Source organism: Strongylocentrotus purpuratus, unplaced genomic scaffold (genome assembly GCF_000002235.5).
Source record: "Strongylocentrotus purpuratus isolate Spur 01 unplaced genomic scaffold, Spur_5.0 spur5_scaffold_6, whole genome shotgun sequence".
NCBI lineage: Eukaryota > Metazoa > Echinodermata > Echinoidea > Camarodonta > Strongylocentrotidae > Strongylocentrotus > Strongylocentrotus purpuratus.
The window spans coordinates 53,802,317-53,819,640 of record NW_022145612.1 but is presented as its reverse complement, the minus strand read 5'-3'; the positions used below and the strand labels follow the sequence as shown (position 1 = coordinate 53,819,640).

General features: G+C 35.1%; 1 protein-coding gene across 1 annotated transcript; it reads left to right on the top strand.

The window, feature by feature from the left end:
* Positions 1 to 210: 210 nt before the first annotated feature.
* LOC588816 (zinc finger protein 277) lies at positions 211 to 13,802 on the top strand. The gene is made up of 9 exons (XM_788480.4): positions 211 to 284; positions 1,048 to 1,320; positions 1,871 to 1,944; positions 2,120 to 2,356; positions 3,736 to 3,781; positions 4,375 to 4,584; positions 8,488 to 8,630; positions 10,740 to 10,917; positions 11,614 to 13,802. The coding sequence occupies exons 2-9, from the start codon at positions 1,058 to 1,060 to the stop codon at positions 11,813 to 11,815; spliced, it is 1,353 nt and encodes a 450-aa protein (XP_793573.3). The 5' UTR covers positions 211 to 284; positions 1,048 to 1,057; the 3' UTR covers positions 11,816 to 13,802.
* Positions 13,803 to 17,324: the final 3,522 nt, after the last annotated feature.

Below are 17,324 nucleotides of genomic sequence, written 5' to 3'. Positions count from 1 at the left end.
TTAATGCACTCGTAGGCTAAAAACAAGGGAGTTTGTAAAATATAAATTATTTTTGTCAACACAATTATATGGGCGATGTCCTCAGATTGTAATTTATATAATCATGCACAAACTATCAAATAGTATACACACAATAAAATTTAAAAGAAAAATAGAGACGGGTCGAAAGGGGACATATTTGCTCCCCTTTTTGTAATTGTTTGTCTTTGATCTTGAATCGAGGCTAGACTATTAATCTACTCAGATGATTAACCAAAACTACAAAAGAAAAGCTGTAAAAATTGGTAATATAGACTTAGAAAAGCACATATATTACTGATTATATGACAGATACGTAGTGATAATTCCTATTCATTGAAAGTGTCGTATTCCTTTTGGAAATGAAGAAAATATAGGGCAAAGTAAAGTGTAGGTCTACGGCATTAGATTTTGGTGGTAACTTGTGGTCCCGTCTATCTCTTTCCATGTGTGTAATCCATTGGTTCATTTTCAACTCTGGTGCGAGATCCGCGGTGCCAGGCACTCCAGCAAAGCATAGAGAGTCAGTGTTAATTAATGCGTATTGACCTCTAGCGCTGTATACTTGCTGAGAGGCAGGTATAACACACAATACACACACTGCGCACAATTCCACGCTAATGCACACGATGAAAACGAAGTGGCTAATCGGCAAGTTTGACAGTCGACTCACGATTTGAATTTTCAAAATTTTCTTTCTAACTTGGGTCTAGACTCTAGGGTCTAAGTTGAAAAGATTGTATTTTACTGCTATTTGGGATTAGGTCTAAGTTAGTCTATATGTGTCATCAATTGTCACTACAGTACTGATTTTGAGTTTGAAATAGACCTCTAAATCTGACAAATAATAAGAAAGTTATGAATGTTTAATATGAGATCACTAGTTACAAAGTCTGTAAGGTCTAGACTATGTGAATCAAAAGGACCTGAATAAAAACCACCAAAAAAAAAATCATATTTATAATACATGTTCAGAATGATTAGCCATTTTAATCAATTAATGCTCATATTTTCCATCTTTGTCAGCAGCAGGCTTGCCATGGCATGTGCACCAGACATGTACAGGGACAGTGTAATAGAAACACTTCAGTTCCCAGATGTGGAGAAGAGAACACCCCCCTTTTTAAACGCTGGAGACTGGACGGTTTCTCCAATAACGGCTTCTTTAGAGGGATCCACAATGTGTATCTTATGTCAAAGGGAATATGAACTATTGTCCACCATGGATGCATTTCATCAACATCTTCTAGAAGATCATCAACTCATTATACATGATCCCCACCTTATCTGTGATCTTCAAAGGTAATCTTTTTTAATTTTTAAGTACCGGTACACATAATTATGTTCAATTGTCATGCCCTCGATTTTTAATTCAGATATTAATTTAAGAAAAAGAAGAAGGGAGCTCATAAACACATGATAATGTATACAATATTTCATGTGTGCTAAGAATCATCACATTTGTAATTTGTTGACTTCTTTTAAGAGTTTTGTCCTTGGTGAGAAATGTTCATATGTGCCCTAATAATATTAAAGGTGATTTTTAATTTGTCTTCATTCAAGTGTTTTGTCATTGATTATGTATTCCATTCATTCATGTATTTTGAGTATGATTAAAAATTATTAAAACAGCTGGTAAATGATTATTCGAAGGTGCGGATGTTAAACAAATACACATGGCACCTTTTTAAATCAGCTACAGGTAGGCTCTTTCTGCAACTGATTCTTTTTCTTTAGGTATACACTCCTTGGGAACTGGAACTATTTGCATTTGAATCGAGCCCATAGATTTAATGAGCGTCTTTCAAGGCAGTTTAAATTAATATATTAATATTTTGTTCTTGATATCCAGGTACATTGAATACTGGAGGGAGAGGTTTTCTAGAGAAGATTACATGCATATATGCACCATCCATCGAAAATCAGGTAATTAATTGATTATTATATTAATTAAAAGAATAGAACTAGAAAAATGTTAACACTTGTACTTGAAATATGAGGTAAATCAATGACATTGAATTAAATTTTAGAAATACAAATAGGTGGTTCTCATCTTCTGTGACATAGTTAACTGCAAAATTCTCTTTGTTTCTTTATATAGACACAGATGTGCAATACAGACTTGACTCATCATTGGATGAAGATTGTCAGATTCGTGAGTACCTGCAACGTAAACGTCTAGACGCAGTCCTGGCCGTCCAGCAGGAAGAACGAGATGACACCTCCCTCTCCAGATCTTGCCTCTTCTGTCGGGAATCCTTCACAGGAAACCGAGCCGACCTGTTCAATCACATGGCTTTCAATCACAGCTTTAATGTAGGCCAGCCAGACAATATAGGTTTGTTGATGGTTGTTTAACACATTTGAACTGAGAGAACAAGCAATATCTTGCAGGTCTTATAATTACCTGATTTAAATCGGTTTCCCAATTTTTTTCCAGATTTTTTTTTTTCCATCTATTTTTCTCCTGACTTTTTTTTAAATATTTTTTTTTATTCTTCTCAATTTTACCCCTATTTTCCTGATTTTGCCCTTATTTTCCCTTGCTTTCCTGATTTTTTCAAAATGTTCTTACTCAAATTGGGGGGAATGTCATTCAATAGATGCCATTAATTCCCCCGAAACTTTTTTTTTTTTTACTCAAGGGGGGTGTGGTTGAAAAAAAATTAAAAATTTGGTGCTTGCTATCACCCCAGTATCTTGTGATATTTGTGTCTTTAGAGTTTAGACGTTGAATTTTATTTAACTTATACTGATTATTAAAAAGTGGAGCTACATGTACATACAAGAATCTCCTCCTTACCATTGTCAGTACCATTAAAGATTTCTTAAAAATTGTAATCCAGTATTCATTACATTCCCAAATACATGTCTTTTGAACCCTCCATGTTTTGGTACCAAAATTACTGTTTCTGACCAAAATCTGGTTACAGTAAGCTCTTTTTTTTAAAGAAGTATGGAGAAAAAACAAATTGCGTTTATAGCAAGACTCTGGAAGTAATACTACAATGTTCACTTTTCTTGAGCAAGATGACCAATTGCACCTCAACTCCCTTAGTAAATCACAGTGGAAGAGGTCATTGATTTTAAACTTGACTGAATTTGGTATCATTGCAATCAAAAAATTACTCTGAGTAAACTTATTACATTTGTGTAACTTGTAAATTCGAGCAAAAATTATAAAAGTGGATTAAACTTGACGAAAAATCAACCCACTCAAGACCCTGAAAACATTGTAATTCAGCTTATTTTTTCAGTGACGTCACAATATGAACGATAGTGAGGGCTTAAAAGGTACTTTACTCATTTTGTAAATGTTCTCAGCAATCTTTAGAGGTATAATTTGCCTATTTTCCATATTTCAATGAACCTTCTCTTTAAAGAGGATATGATTTTCTTAAGCTGGTAATCAAATGAAAGGGTCCTCGAGTATCCCTAGAGGTGAACAAAAGCAAGGATGTTCTGCCTTTAAATGTTCCCATTGTCAAGTTTTTAATCCTGTCTTTGTATATTCTCTATCAGCCTGTAATCCTCACATTCCATTAGCCATGCTGCAACTAACTGATACTTGATTACTTGTGTGACTATGGCTTATGAGTGTTTTGAAGCAAACTCAACACATTATTTCCTCATAATTTCATTGTTAAAGTATAATACATGTTACTAAATTGTAAGCATCTCTATAAGTTTGTTATTTTCATTTTCTCTTTCTTTCAGTGTTTGCCAATGAATTCCTTGATCTTCTTGAAAGAACATTAGAAAAGTGAGTCAGCTTGACATGTTCTACATCACTCTTTTTTCCAAGCCTCTTACTTGACCAACCATTATACTGTTGTCCCACTTAATGTGGGGAATTTAGTGACATAATGAATGAATAACAATGAATGAAATTCAAATTCAAGATGAAAAATATGTTATTTACTTCTCCGGGTCATGATTACAAATCATCTAAAATTGATCATACTGGAAGTTTTATTGTGGAGAAGATTTAGACACTTTCATATTTCTCTATAAGAAATGCAAGTTCCAATTGTGATAAAAAGAGGATGCACCCTAGAAACTGAATCATTAGATTCTAAGCTGTTGAAGGACTCTTTGATATGAGCTCATGTATTGTTCAGGGGAAATGATTTTATTTCTGGTATAGCAAAGATTTCCTTAGTATTTAGCCCAAGATTTCTTAGACATATCCAACAAATTAAATGACGGCACCTGGAAACCTGCACGCAGATATGACTTTAAATTATTTCCAATCCTTTTCAATATCAAGAAATGAATGTATTCCTCATAAAACTGCAGTGTTCCTGCCTACACTTTAAATTTGTTTTAATGTCAATTCCATGTTCTTGTCTTCAGCCTGCAGTGTCTTTATTGCGAGAAGATCTTTAGGGACAAAACGGCGCTCAAGGATCACATGCGTAAGAAGCAGCATCGACGTCTCAACCCAAACAACAAGGGTTTTGATAGATTCTACATCATCAACTACCTGGAAGCGGGCAAAGACTGGCAGACGGTTCAAGCTGAGAAGGATGTGGTGATCAGGTCAACAGACTCGGGAGATGAAGAGTGAGTTAATAAAGTACAACACAACCTTGAAATTTAGACCATGTATAAAATGGTTATTTAAAGTTATTTTACAAATAACCTTGTTTTATGTATGAGTTTATCGAGCAGGGATTCTGAAACTTTTCTTTGACGGTCCAGATGTGATTTCTATGAAAGCTGTAAGGTCCAAAACATGCACAGGGATGCCATTCGCTTGAAAATTCTAAGATGGACGATCGTATACTTCAACTTAAGTAGAATCATGTACAATATGATTGGAAAGACAACTACTCAAAATTACTGTAAGCAGATAACTTGGACGAGGAATACAAGAGTTTACAAGAAAAGCCACAGAAATAGTGACATTTAAGGAGTTTCTGCTGCGAGGTTAGTGCACATGTACTGTTTATGTTGAGTATGAGGCTAGAATCCACTCAACTGCCCTCTATGGTTAAAAGCAGTATAACAATGGATTCAAGCATAGTGATTAGATATGTGCAGCAGGCCCCTACATAAAACTCACACACTCTCCTAAGGACAATTTTATACAACAAAAGGTTGTCTTGGGAACCACTAATATCTGTACGGATGGGTTGCAGGTGGAGAGCCTTTGCTGGGAGTCTAGGGGGCGGTACCCCAGGAAGATATATTTTTTTTTTTTAATTTAGAAATTTCCACATTAAAATTCAAATAGCCCCTTTCATTTCATTTTAGAAATAACAGACAATTTTATAGAACTTTTTTTTGTATTGTACCTTCGTCCACATTCTTCTCAGGCACATGTCGAGCCAACTCATCGGAAATGTAATCTGTAAGTGTAAATTTAAGTTTCATGTTCTTCCTTTTCCCCTCTCTCTCTCTCTCTCTTTCTTACTCTTCTTCCCCCCCCCCCCCCCCCACCCTCCATCTTGTTCCCTTTTACATTATTTTCTTTTTTTTCTCATTTTTCCTTCCATCGTTCTCTCTTTTTCCCATTTCCATTATTTAGGCTGCCAAAAAAGGAGGGTTGTGGCTGATTCGCCGCCCCTCCTCAATCAGCCAGTAATTTATACGTTGGTGCAGGCAATTTGCATAATCTGCGATGGGATTTGGTTTCCATCCTATCTAATAGGTTGCCGACCTGTTACTCAGAGCATTTTTTTGAAAATTAGTACATTTCTTCTTTTTTCCTCTTCTCTATCTTTTTCCTTTTCCTCCTTTCTCTTTTTACCTTTTCTGTTTCTTTTATTCCCCCTTTACTTTTTTAGGCCGCCATAAAAAAGGGGACCGTGGCTGATTCGGCCCTCACCTGGGTCCCCCACTGTCTCTAAAGCGTGACAAATAAAATGATGAAATAGTGGAAAATGTTTGCTTTTCAGCATTTCTTTCATTCCTTTTTATTTTTTAATTTTTCTTTAAATTTCCTTTCAAATTCCTTTACTCTTCCAAATTCTGTATTTTCCTTAAAATAAGGCAATTGGAGACACTGCCGGTCCGGACTTCGAGAAGCCCTGATATGAATGGAACCCTTAACCTTGAAATGATACTGCATGTATAGATAGTCATTTCAAGGATATTATGGTAGTTTGTAAGGGAAAGATCAACAAAATAAGAAGAAGAAAAGAAAGAAAAGATTTTGGTTTTATATTTTAAGCATTGGGTTGAATACTTGCCCTTCATTAATATAGCATTTCATCATTTACTCCAGTCCATTTGATATATGATGATAAGTGATTGAAACTGAATTGTTAATATCGAAATAGATATGATCAATTTGATATTTCCTAAAGAGTCCGATCTAAAAACACACACCATAGGATAGAATAAAGATTAAACAGTCAAATCTCTTCCTTAAAAGTTACAGCAGCAGTTTACAAGTACATGTAGTAAGTGTAAGACATTGCTAAGCTGGTATCAGTTTGCATATAGTGGCTTGTAACTGGGACAGAGATGATTACCACTCAGGACTTTTGTTGAATTATGAGCCTCTACTGAGGCCTTTAATTAGTAGGGCAATATCATTCTAGACAGGATGACAGGATTATAGCACTCTCTAGTGCCCAATATAGTGAGGCCAGGTTTATAACAGGCAATTCATCTGTCTTCACCCATCAGGCACGATAGATGAACTACCCTTCAAAATCTCATTCTCAAAGGAATTTGGGGGCTTTTTTTTCCAGCTAAACCAATCCAGTTTTATACATGTATATTGAGCTGAATATTGCCCAAAACAACCACAAAACAAATAAATGAAGTTACTAAAGCTTGAAATAAATATAAGATACAATTAAAAAGAGGTGTTTTCTATTAAATCAGATGAGACTAATGAAAGGGACTTTTTCTTTCTTAAAATGCTTAATGTTTGTCTTTTTGCTTGCATTATATTCAATTCATATTGCAAGCATGTTATGAAAAATGTGCAATTTCCACCTCTTCCATATTCTCTGGCAAGAAAATTAACACTTAACAAATGCCTCCTTTGTGGAAGCAGTGCTGGCAATATATCACCCTCAGGATTGACAATATGGCCACATTTACCATGAGCTTCAAGTGATAAGTGCCCTTTTATTGTAGGACTTGTATTCTGAGAATATACATGTACATGTAGATCATTTGGGGATCTTACACCATATTGCAGCTGCAGGAATCATCATACACTATACAGGTGTATTAAATTTACCCATTCCAGAGTTTGCAATATATTTCCTGGGATGTTTTGTGCAACGGTTTATTAGGAGGTTATCAAGGTTAATTTTTATTCCTGACTGAATCTAATTCCCGAAGTTTGGTTTGGTAATATGAATTTAAATTCATCCAATTTCTTTAAAGCAAAAGTCAAATATTGAGTTGACTTGAAATTAGAACATGAGAACTAGCTCAGTGACAAGTTTTTGAGAAATTTAGTAGGAGATATAAATTAATAACAAAAGTTGTGAAGTTTTAAATACATGTATGAGATGAAACAGAAATTTAAACTCTTTTATTTCCCTTGCAAGCAGCTCTGTTTGTTTTGTACTACAAATTTCAAAAAATTCTTCTTTTTATTTCTGAAGAAAATTTGTTATCATATATGTTCCCTAGATCGATGTTATTTGAAATACGTTTTTACACACAGGTGGATATTTAGTTCTCAGTACAGAGCAAATAGAGAGCTGCTTGCAAGCTAGATCGTGGAGTCAACTATTTGTATTTGATTGGCAACAACTTTGTAAACTTCTTAGCTTTCTCATTCACCTACATATTTTACCTCAACTTTTTTTAATCTTCTAATTATCTGATTTTTCTGTTTTAATTAAAACCAATGTGAGTGTTAGCCCATTGCCTAGGGGAACCCCAGGTACATGTACCGTGTGAGTAAAACAAAAGTTTACACCTAGAAAATTGCTTATTATTTTAAAAATCATCTTTGAACAGTAAATGTTTATACATCTTATGAAAGAGTGTTTTATCCCAAATCATTTGGTATCATTTTTGTGTGGTATGTGTTCACGCTCGGATCAACAGGAGGCCTTGTTTGCGTGAGTGCAAAAATCGATTTGCGCCAAAGTTGCTTATTGTGATGTTTGAATAAAACGATTGGGATTTGGGTTTTGATTTGGTCTTTGCAGATCCAAATAACATCCCTAACAAACTTAATCATGCCACACATATCAAATATCGAATATTAACAAACATTTGTGCGCGTGTGTGTGCGTGTGTGTGTGTGACTTTGCTTCTGCAAAAAGCATATGCAATGCATTTCATTTGATACATTCAATTCATTCCCTCACTTTGGGATAAAATACTCTTTCATAAGATGTATAATAATTTACTGTTCATAGACGATTTTTAAAATAATTAGCAATTTTCTAGGTGTAAACTTTTTTTTGACTCACACCGTAGTTCAGTATCATGATTCAGTAATCAACATGCTTTCTGTTTGCCTTCTCTTTGATTGTCTCATAGGAGCTGGGATGATTGGGAGGCAGACTTCCATACCAACCTTGTATGTCTCTTCTGTAAGCACAGTGCATCAATGGTTGAAGATCTCCTAGGGCACATGGTACACATGCATCACTTTGATCTCCAGAAGTTCAGGCAAGAAAATGGTAATGGCTTTGGTTTACTGCTTTTTCCATCCTTATTTCTTCTCCCTTTTTTCTCTTTCTTTGATTTTGCAAACAAATTTCACTTTCTCTTCAAATTTTCATGTACTCTAATATCGTATTGTTAATGTTGTACTATTTTGATTACAATTAAAGTGGCAGTCCACGCTGGAATTCAGTTTGTTGCGATAAAAGCAGAAATATGGGTGGAACTGGTCAGTGAAAGTTTAAGCAAACTCTCATAAGTAATAAGAAAGTTATGATTTTTGAAGCTATAATCAATCAAATATAAATTAACAATGCTGTGCCGCTTCTGACGAAGTTCTTTCTCATTTGCTCTGTACAGAAAATTTAATAAATTTCCCATTTCTGCAGGAATAGAATCGTTTTATATAAGAGTTGTGTAAAATCATATGTGCAACCTATGATGCATGCATGATTGAAAACTTTACTTAGAGAACTTTTTTTTTTTCTATTTTTTTTAGTACAGAGCAAATCGGAGAGAGCTATAAAGATATGTCACAGAGTTGCCAATTTGTGTTTGATTGATTGCAACTACAAAAATAAATAACTTTCATATTTTTTTTTAGATTTTTCAGATTTTGCTCAAACTTTCACTGATCTGTTATTCTCATTTTCTGCTTCCGGTAAATTTAGAAAAAGAGAATAGATATAGACTGTATTATAGAAATTTAGATCATGTATCAGCTTATATGAGGTACTTCACAACAGTTGTGTTTCATTTCAATCATTCATCAAATACCGGTAGTGTTGTTACAGAATGACCAAAACCAATCTTCTTTGTCATTCCATAAGAGACCTATATCAATTTAATATTTCGTAAATGTAATGAATGGTCGAGAGGAAACCCAAATGTTGTGAAAGTACATGTACCTCATATTAGTTAATGTCTTAATGTCATTAATGTGTAGATTTTGGTTAAAATTTCTATAATATTCTCTACCTATTCACGATTAAAAATTCTCTGGAAATGTGTTTCTGTAACACATCGAAACCAACTTTTAAGATGGACTTCCCCTGTAAGACAATCCACTGGTTTGATAAAGCAGCATCTGTAAAAAAAGTTCAGCTTTAAAATTCTGCTTGTCAAGGGTTGGATAAGCTGAATAACTTAACCATTAAGATATTTATCCATTAGTACGGTAATCATTATTCTTGCTTCACTTACTACAAATCATTCATAAGGAAACAAAATGCGTTACTAATGAGGGGTGCAATAATGATTTTTTACGAGGTGTGAAATTCTGCATACCATTATTTCAATACGCTGTATTTATCTAAAGGCTTGTGATCGATGAGCTCACTCCCTGTGGGATGAAATGTCACCGTCAATTAACTCCGTTCATTACTTTTACTGGGTAGTGTACTCAAGTGTGAATTCTTCAAGGACTGCCCCAGAGTAAAGGTCTTTGACTGAGATCTTGTGGTGTTGATATAATCTACCCAATTACCGGACTTGTAGGAAATGGAGTTTCATAATAATGGGCCATTTGAGATTCACACAGAAGAGGAATAATTTAGGCTGCTCTTGTGTATTGTAAGGCTGTAAGCAGAAACAGTGATGCCAACACGTGTATGTGAACTTTGTCACTCAAACTACAGATAGTAGTTGTCTGTGTACACTAAAAATGTCCAGTATTTTTCACCCGTCTCACCAATGACCTGTAACTGACCTTTGCAGGAGCTATTACATGTAGTTTCATTGATATATTCATTTGTTGGTAATTTATGAAAATCAAATGCATATATTTATCAAGAAATAAACAGAGTTCTGTTCTTCCAGTCTTAGATACGTCATATTTGGAAATACACACATCTTGAATTAGACCCACCACTGTCAAATGATTCATTTTGTTTCATTTACAAGTCCCCTTTGAAATTGTTCGTACACCAGGTAGGAGAATAGTAAAATAACTTAATAAATAATTACTTCCATGCAACCTATTCTTTCATGCAAAGGGCTAAATGCTTCTTTTTGGTATGTCAGATCAAGTTTTTCTTGTGGTATTTCTCCATGATTGTTTTTTCACAATCATTACAACTGTCTAGTTGATGTGTGTTGATCAGCCTTTGTCTATTTTTTCATTTCAGCTCTGAATTTCTATGACCAAATCAAACTGGTCAATTTCATCCGGCGCTCTGTCCATCAGTCCATTTGTGTTTGCTGCCATCAGAGGTTTGAGAATGTAGATTGTCTTAGTGAGCATCTAGCGACTCATTCTGATCAGATGGCTGGAAGTCTAGATCGCAAGAAGTGGGATGAATCCCAGTAAGTTATTCCTTTTACCCAAAAATATTTGTACAATTGTGTTTGCAAATGTATGGTATTGCTTCAAACCCTACATCTAAACATATCTTCTTTTGCTACAAGTACATACGCTTACACTGCAAGAAACCTGCATGGTTTGTATATGGAAATCATATATCATTTAGGATCCTTTAGTAAGCCAGACCTGCCAACCAGTATGATGTAGTCGTATTTCGTACGATTTTTAGAAGCAAATACATTCTGTGCTGTAAAGTATCCTGCAAGCATCTCACATCAGCAATTTGGAGATGTTCAATGGTTCATCGAACACACCAGTCGTGACGAAATCAAGCATATTCAACCAATGATCAAAAAACAAATTCTTCCTGTATGTAGGAACTGTAAGAGGCATTGATCTGCGTAACAGTCCGTGTTTATTTTTAAGAATACAACTTTTGTCAGTAAAATACAACTTTGGGGATTAAAGAATTTTGTTTTTGAATTTCAGAGGTTGGCAGGTCTGGTAAGCAAATATTTTAGGTACCGGTATTCCAAGGTACATTTATACTTGTATCTGTATCACCAGTGAGAAATTCTTTCTTGTATGTCCCCCAAATCTGAAGTAAATGATGTGTCCCTTGGAAATCATGTATCATTTAGGATGCTTTTCAGTCAGCAAATGATTTAGGACTGTGTCTTTGTATTTTCTTCAAATAGATTCCTCTTCCCAACGTTCGAGAACGATGCTCTCCTGTGCTCCTTGGAGGATGTAACGGATGACGAGGAGGAGGAGACGACCAAACCTCACCAAGACACCACCAACGGGGTTCCCATCCTGGCTGAAGACCAACACAACCTCCGAGACAGCATCCTCGTCCAAGAAAGGGACATCCTAAAGACTCTTATAGACAATAGATGATAGGGTGATGTAGAAACCCCTTTGTCTACGACTACTGAACCCGCCATTGCTGGTACCCGAAACTATGCAATGGACTGGTAAAGATATGTGATACAATATTAAATTGCAGTTGATTTGAATCAATCATAGCTCTATATAAGACATGCTCCTGCACCCTGTTTGGCCCGATTTAAAAATGTTAAAACCCCCCGTTGAAAAAATACTGCGTACGCCACTGATCATGGTCATTAGCAAAATAGCAATCAGTTGCTATCTTATCTTATGTGTTAAGGGGCACAGATCTTAGCAGACTACATTTACAATCTTCTCATACAAGGGAATTAAATCATATATCATATATATCATTATATTAAGTGATGTTTATAATTAAAAGTGCAATGAAATACTTAACATTTGGGATAAATATTGCATTAGCTTTAAATGCTCAGTCAGTAGTCTTACGGTATATCAGTTTTACATGTACGGTATACTATTTCAAAAAGGCTCATAAATGCTTGTGAAGAGAAAACTCACCCATAATACATTCATTAAAGATATGTTTCAATGCATCCCTGTGAATATGTATCCAATATTGGATGGCTTTGAGTGTGATACAAGAAAGTATTGCCCAAGCTATGACAAAATTGAACAAGTCCAATATTGTCATAGCAAGAGCAATATATTCTTGTATCACACAAAAACAAAGCCATATAATAGTAATATCTATATCAGGCCGACTAAGCGAAATAACAAAATTTGACTTACGTCAGTAAATATTTTGTTTGTAGTAAATATGGCTTCGTTTTCGGGTGCTATCGATAGTTGAAGTTCCTGGATGACTGAGCAATACAAAAACAATATTGGTCAGTCATCCAGGTACTGTGCTAAAGATATTGAATACACTTGATTTATTGTACCACTTGAAAGCCTTATATAGATAATTGCAAATAGTGTGTACACACATGGATCTGTATTTTAGAATTGCATATACAGGTACATGCATCACATCAAAATGTGCATGTGGGACTTTGGTGGGTTTCAGATTTAAGGTAAAAAATAAACAACAAGAAAGTACAAAGAAGTGGGACCTGCAAATTACCTATGGTTTATGTTTCTCATATCAGTGTTCTATTCACGAGGTACAATTTTGCTTGTACACAGCTTACATTTAGAAGAATACTGCCAGTAATCGTATTTGGTATAATCAACACAAGATGGAGTACCGGTAGTGGTTTTAAATGACAATACCGGTATGGCAATTTAATTTGGGAGTAAAATTAACTTTGTGAATGGGTAGTTTTTCTCACCATGTAGTAAATAAGAGGTCTCTTGCTTTTTGAGCGTATTGTTCTTTGATTTATTTTCACAATGTGAAAGGGTTATATTTTTTCTTTAATAAATGATCATGTGGTATATTATTAGTCATTGTGTTAAACCTTGTTGTGTAAGTGCATTGACCCATCTCCCAACAATGAAGCTAATTAATTCAATGACAAGGACATGTATTATTGTTATGGTGTATAATGTGGAATGAAAGTTTGTTGACCTACTTTTCTAGAGAGTGGACTGCTGCCACACCCCCCTGAATAAACGCCCACACAAGGAAAAATTTGTGGACACCACACCACAATGAATGGAATATTGGAAACCCCAATTACAGCAAGCATAAGAACAGATTTAAGTCAGTGGTTGAATGATGAGGGGGTGGGACTAATGTAAAAAACAGATTGAAGATAATGCAGGTCAATAGATGTAAACTTTATTTTCTGATTCCAAACGAGTCCTCTTATCAACTTCATCTTGATCCATGTTTTTACCTGCAGCATTCAAAGTACTTGGGTTGTTTACTACTTGTACTTCCTGTTTTGATTCTACGAAAATCGTAGTCGATTCTTATCTTATATTTTGTGTTGGGAATACATGTATTTATTGGTGTATGGCTTTGAAAGCTAATCCCAAGACCTTGTATTGAAACTGCATCACAAGAGAAAGTGGCTTGAAAAAAAAACCCATTAAGGCTTGTTCACATTGTCATGGTAAATCACTGTGGTTCATAGGATCCGTTAAAGCGCACTCACACTTACTATCCTAATTCACATCCCTGAACACACAGATGACTCATAAACGAGTATGTGCAGGACTTATGTTGCACCCAGCTACTGCTTTTCATCCATGCTTGCTATTTGTTAAGTACACACACAAACACAAACCACTGCGATTAATTGTAGGAGGGTGGTTCTGACTAACAAGATGTGAATAAAGTTGAATGGAAATCCAACCTTGGTAGCAATCTACTCTAGAGGAAAGCAAAAAAATCAGAGGAATAAACTGGTGAAAGTTTGAATGAATCAGACAAAAGCTTTAGAAAGTTTTGAAATATGTAATCACTTTTGGTATGTACTCTTCAAATTGACTGAATAGTGAATCATTAACGTTGTTGTTTCAACACAAAAACTTATAAACTTATAATTTCAGTTTTTCAAAAAAATGCATGGCTCAGGAGGGTCTATTCTCTTTAGAGGGGGCCTATAATAATATACATAGTGCTCTTACTTTTTTGTAGGCATTTAGGAGAAAATTACAAAATAATTATATTTTTGTACATGGCAAACGAATGAGGTATCCATGACTATGTCACAATCCACTAACCAAACTGCCAATTTGAGATCATATAGACCTACAGTGATTTCATATTTCAAACATTTGTAACTTTCTTTTTATCAGTCCGATTTATTTCAAACTTGCCATTCATGATTATGTTAATCTTATTTTCTTGATTTCAGACAAATTAAGTTTTTACAAGGGTTGGATTTCCCTTTATTTGAACTTCCAAGAAGTCACATTTGGAAAGGCACAATAAGCAGAACACATGTTCTAGTGCTTGACATGCAGTGAGGGTGACTAATCATTTCCACATCTTTTTTCGCTCATTTTGAGCTAAATGTAATTTGTATTTCTGTTGAATTCATTTAGGAGATATCACCTACTTGTACATCATGTATTTTGTAGTCTTGAACATGCAGTATTTCAATTCTACCAACATTTTGATCAAGTTACAACCAGAACTTACTACATTCTATGAATGTTGTATCACGTTTTTAGATAATGGTTGTTTATTTTCAAGATATAGATTTAACAATTATAAATACTAGTAAAGTAAACAATAAACATGAAAATAAAAACTGAAAAATTTTGTCTGTATGTATATTTCAGTATATCTACATTAAACAAGTCAAAACACACAGCATAGCATCCCCTTACCGGATACAAATGGCCTGTAATTAGCAATTTTTTGCCTATTCAATGAGCTATGACCTTTGACCTGTATTTCGATACCATTTACCTTCATATCAAATTTCACTAAAAATCTGTCAAACACTACTAAAGTGATTTAAAAAACGGAAACCAAATTTTTGAATAACGGTATCAGCTTTTTCTGGCACATTAAATGAGCTATGACCTTTGACCTACATAATCTGAAATCAAATTTAGACTGCATTTTTAACCCATGTACCGTAATATCAAATTTCATTAAAATCTGTTAAACATTGTAAAGTGGTCGAACGGAAACCAAATTTTCGAATAATTAACTTTTTTTGGGCATATTTAATGAAATATGACCTTTGACCTACATATTCTGAAATCAAATTTCGGCTGTATTTTGATACCATGTACATTCATATCAAATTTAATTAAAACATTACTAAAATTATCAAATGAAAACCAGATTTGTAATGGACGGACGGCAGCATTACTACATGTATATTCCCTCAGACTTCCTAGGCAAGAGGATAATAAACGTGTTACAAATGAGTAAATGTGTGTGAAAGATACTTTACGTGATGAGTGACAAATGACAATAGCGTTATATTTTTTTAAATTTCCTTCATTTTTTATGTTGGTGGTATATGGTAGAAATTTTAAAGGGAAACAAAATCCACTCTGCATCAAAGTTTGTTTTCACAAAAGCATATAATGAGGAGATCAGTCAGGATAAGAAAGCCACGACTTAAAATAGTGTAATAAATCAATGCAAAATAACAACTTTTTCATTAACATTTACAGCAGTGGCGACAGTAGCCTGCAGGCACAGAGTCACAGACTGTAATGTGATACTTTACCAGTTAACGGTACCAACATTATAAGCCTTGAGCACAGCCTACATGTACAATGTACTGTACACCAGGGGGGTGTTTCACAAAGATCCTAAGTTGAACTTATCTCTAAGTTGGACTTAAAAAATATGGAAAGCCATTAGCATCTTTGAAAATATTTTGTAAAAGTTATTTTGAAAGGCATTCATTGTTTATTGAAATCATTCATATTTTCTATCATCAAGGAGATTTCATGTTCTGGATGTGGAATTAATAAAAAGTCTAAAATACTTGAATTTCTGCTTTTTAATATATTTCATTTAAAGACTCAAATGGCTGTCCATAATTTTTAAGTCCAACTTAGAGTTAAGTTCTACTTCGGATCTTTGTGAAACACCCCCCAGGTGCGGATTCAGCTGGCGGCAGGGAAGGGGGCCCCATTTGTGACAAAACAGCCGGCCGAAAATTTGCTCAGTGGTGGGGGGGAACTTGAAAATATGAAAAATTACATCCCCCCTGAGCACCAGGGAAGGGGGCCCATCTAAAAAAAAAGTAAAATTAATGTGTTAATCTGCCACTGATGTACACATAGCTTTGTCAGTCTCTAACCTACATGTGTGGTATGCAGTAGACCGTGCAGTCAGTGTTATGCCCCGTTGACACTTGCCCGCATTATGGTTTGCGCATAGTTTGCGCATTGACACATACTCTTGCGTACCAATGCGGGAAGTCTTCGTGGTAGAGTGGGGCCGTACGTGAAATGCGTGACAAAAATTTCAAAATGTTCAAAATTTTGGCACGGCAATTTTGTTTGGCAACTTTCATGTACTATGTGCACCCTTTGCGCCATCTAGTCGTGCCAGTGCGCGCTGATGCGTGTCCATTGGCCTAGTGGTACGCATGTTCACGACTAGTTAACAACTAATTTGCTCAAAATTTGCGCATTGGCTGCGCATAATTCTCGCGCAGTTTTCGCATGCCATGCGCATAGTCTACGAATACGTGTCCTGGTGGTTACGCATTGCGTGAACTATCCGTAAATTAGACGTGACCCTGCGTGCTACTAATTGGCACGCATTGGCACGCCATAGAGCAGGGCAGTGCGGGACAAAAATGCGTGCAAGTGTCAATGAGGCATAACTCATGACTAACAAAGATTTGTGTCCGCAAAGTACATTTACCTTATAGCACTTATCCCATTTGTCATGTACAATGAATTTCATATTTTTTGGTTTACCACAGATTTTTTTCATTATATCTGGGCCAGGGATACTGGTGGGCAGGTCCAAGCTATTTGGATTGTGACGTACGGGACATTTAGAGACTTTAAACAAGAAATAACAGATGGTCCCGTACGTCACGCAGCACATTAATTACATTTAAAATTAATTAAAAAATTGGTCAGAACTAAAACTTTCCACAAATGAACTAGCCCA

Bases quoted from the DNA above. Each gene is read 5' to 3' on its own strand.
- LOC588816 (XM_788480.4), top strand. From the start codon at position 1,058: ATGGCATGTGCACCAGACATGTACAGGGACAGTGTAATAGAAACACTT. The intron at 1,945-2,119 runs GTAATTAATTGA...TTCTTTATATAG, and splicing joins CACCATCCATCGAAAATCAG to ACACAGATGTGCAATACAGA. The intron at 3,782-4,374 runs GTGAGTCAGCTT...TCTTGTCTTCAG, and splicing joins CTTGAAAGAACATTAGAAAA to CCTGCAGTGTCTTTATTGCG.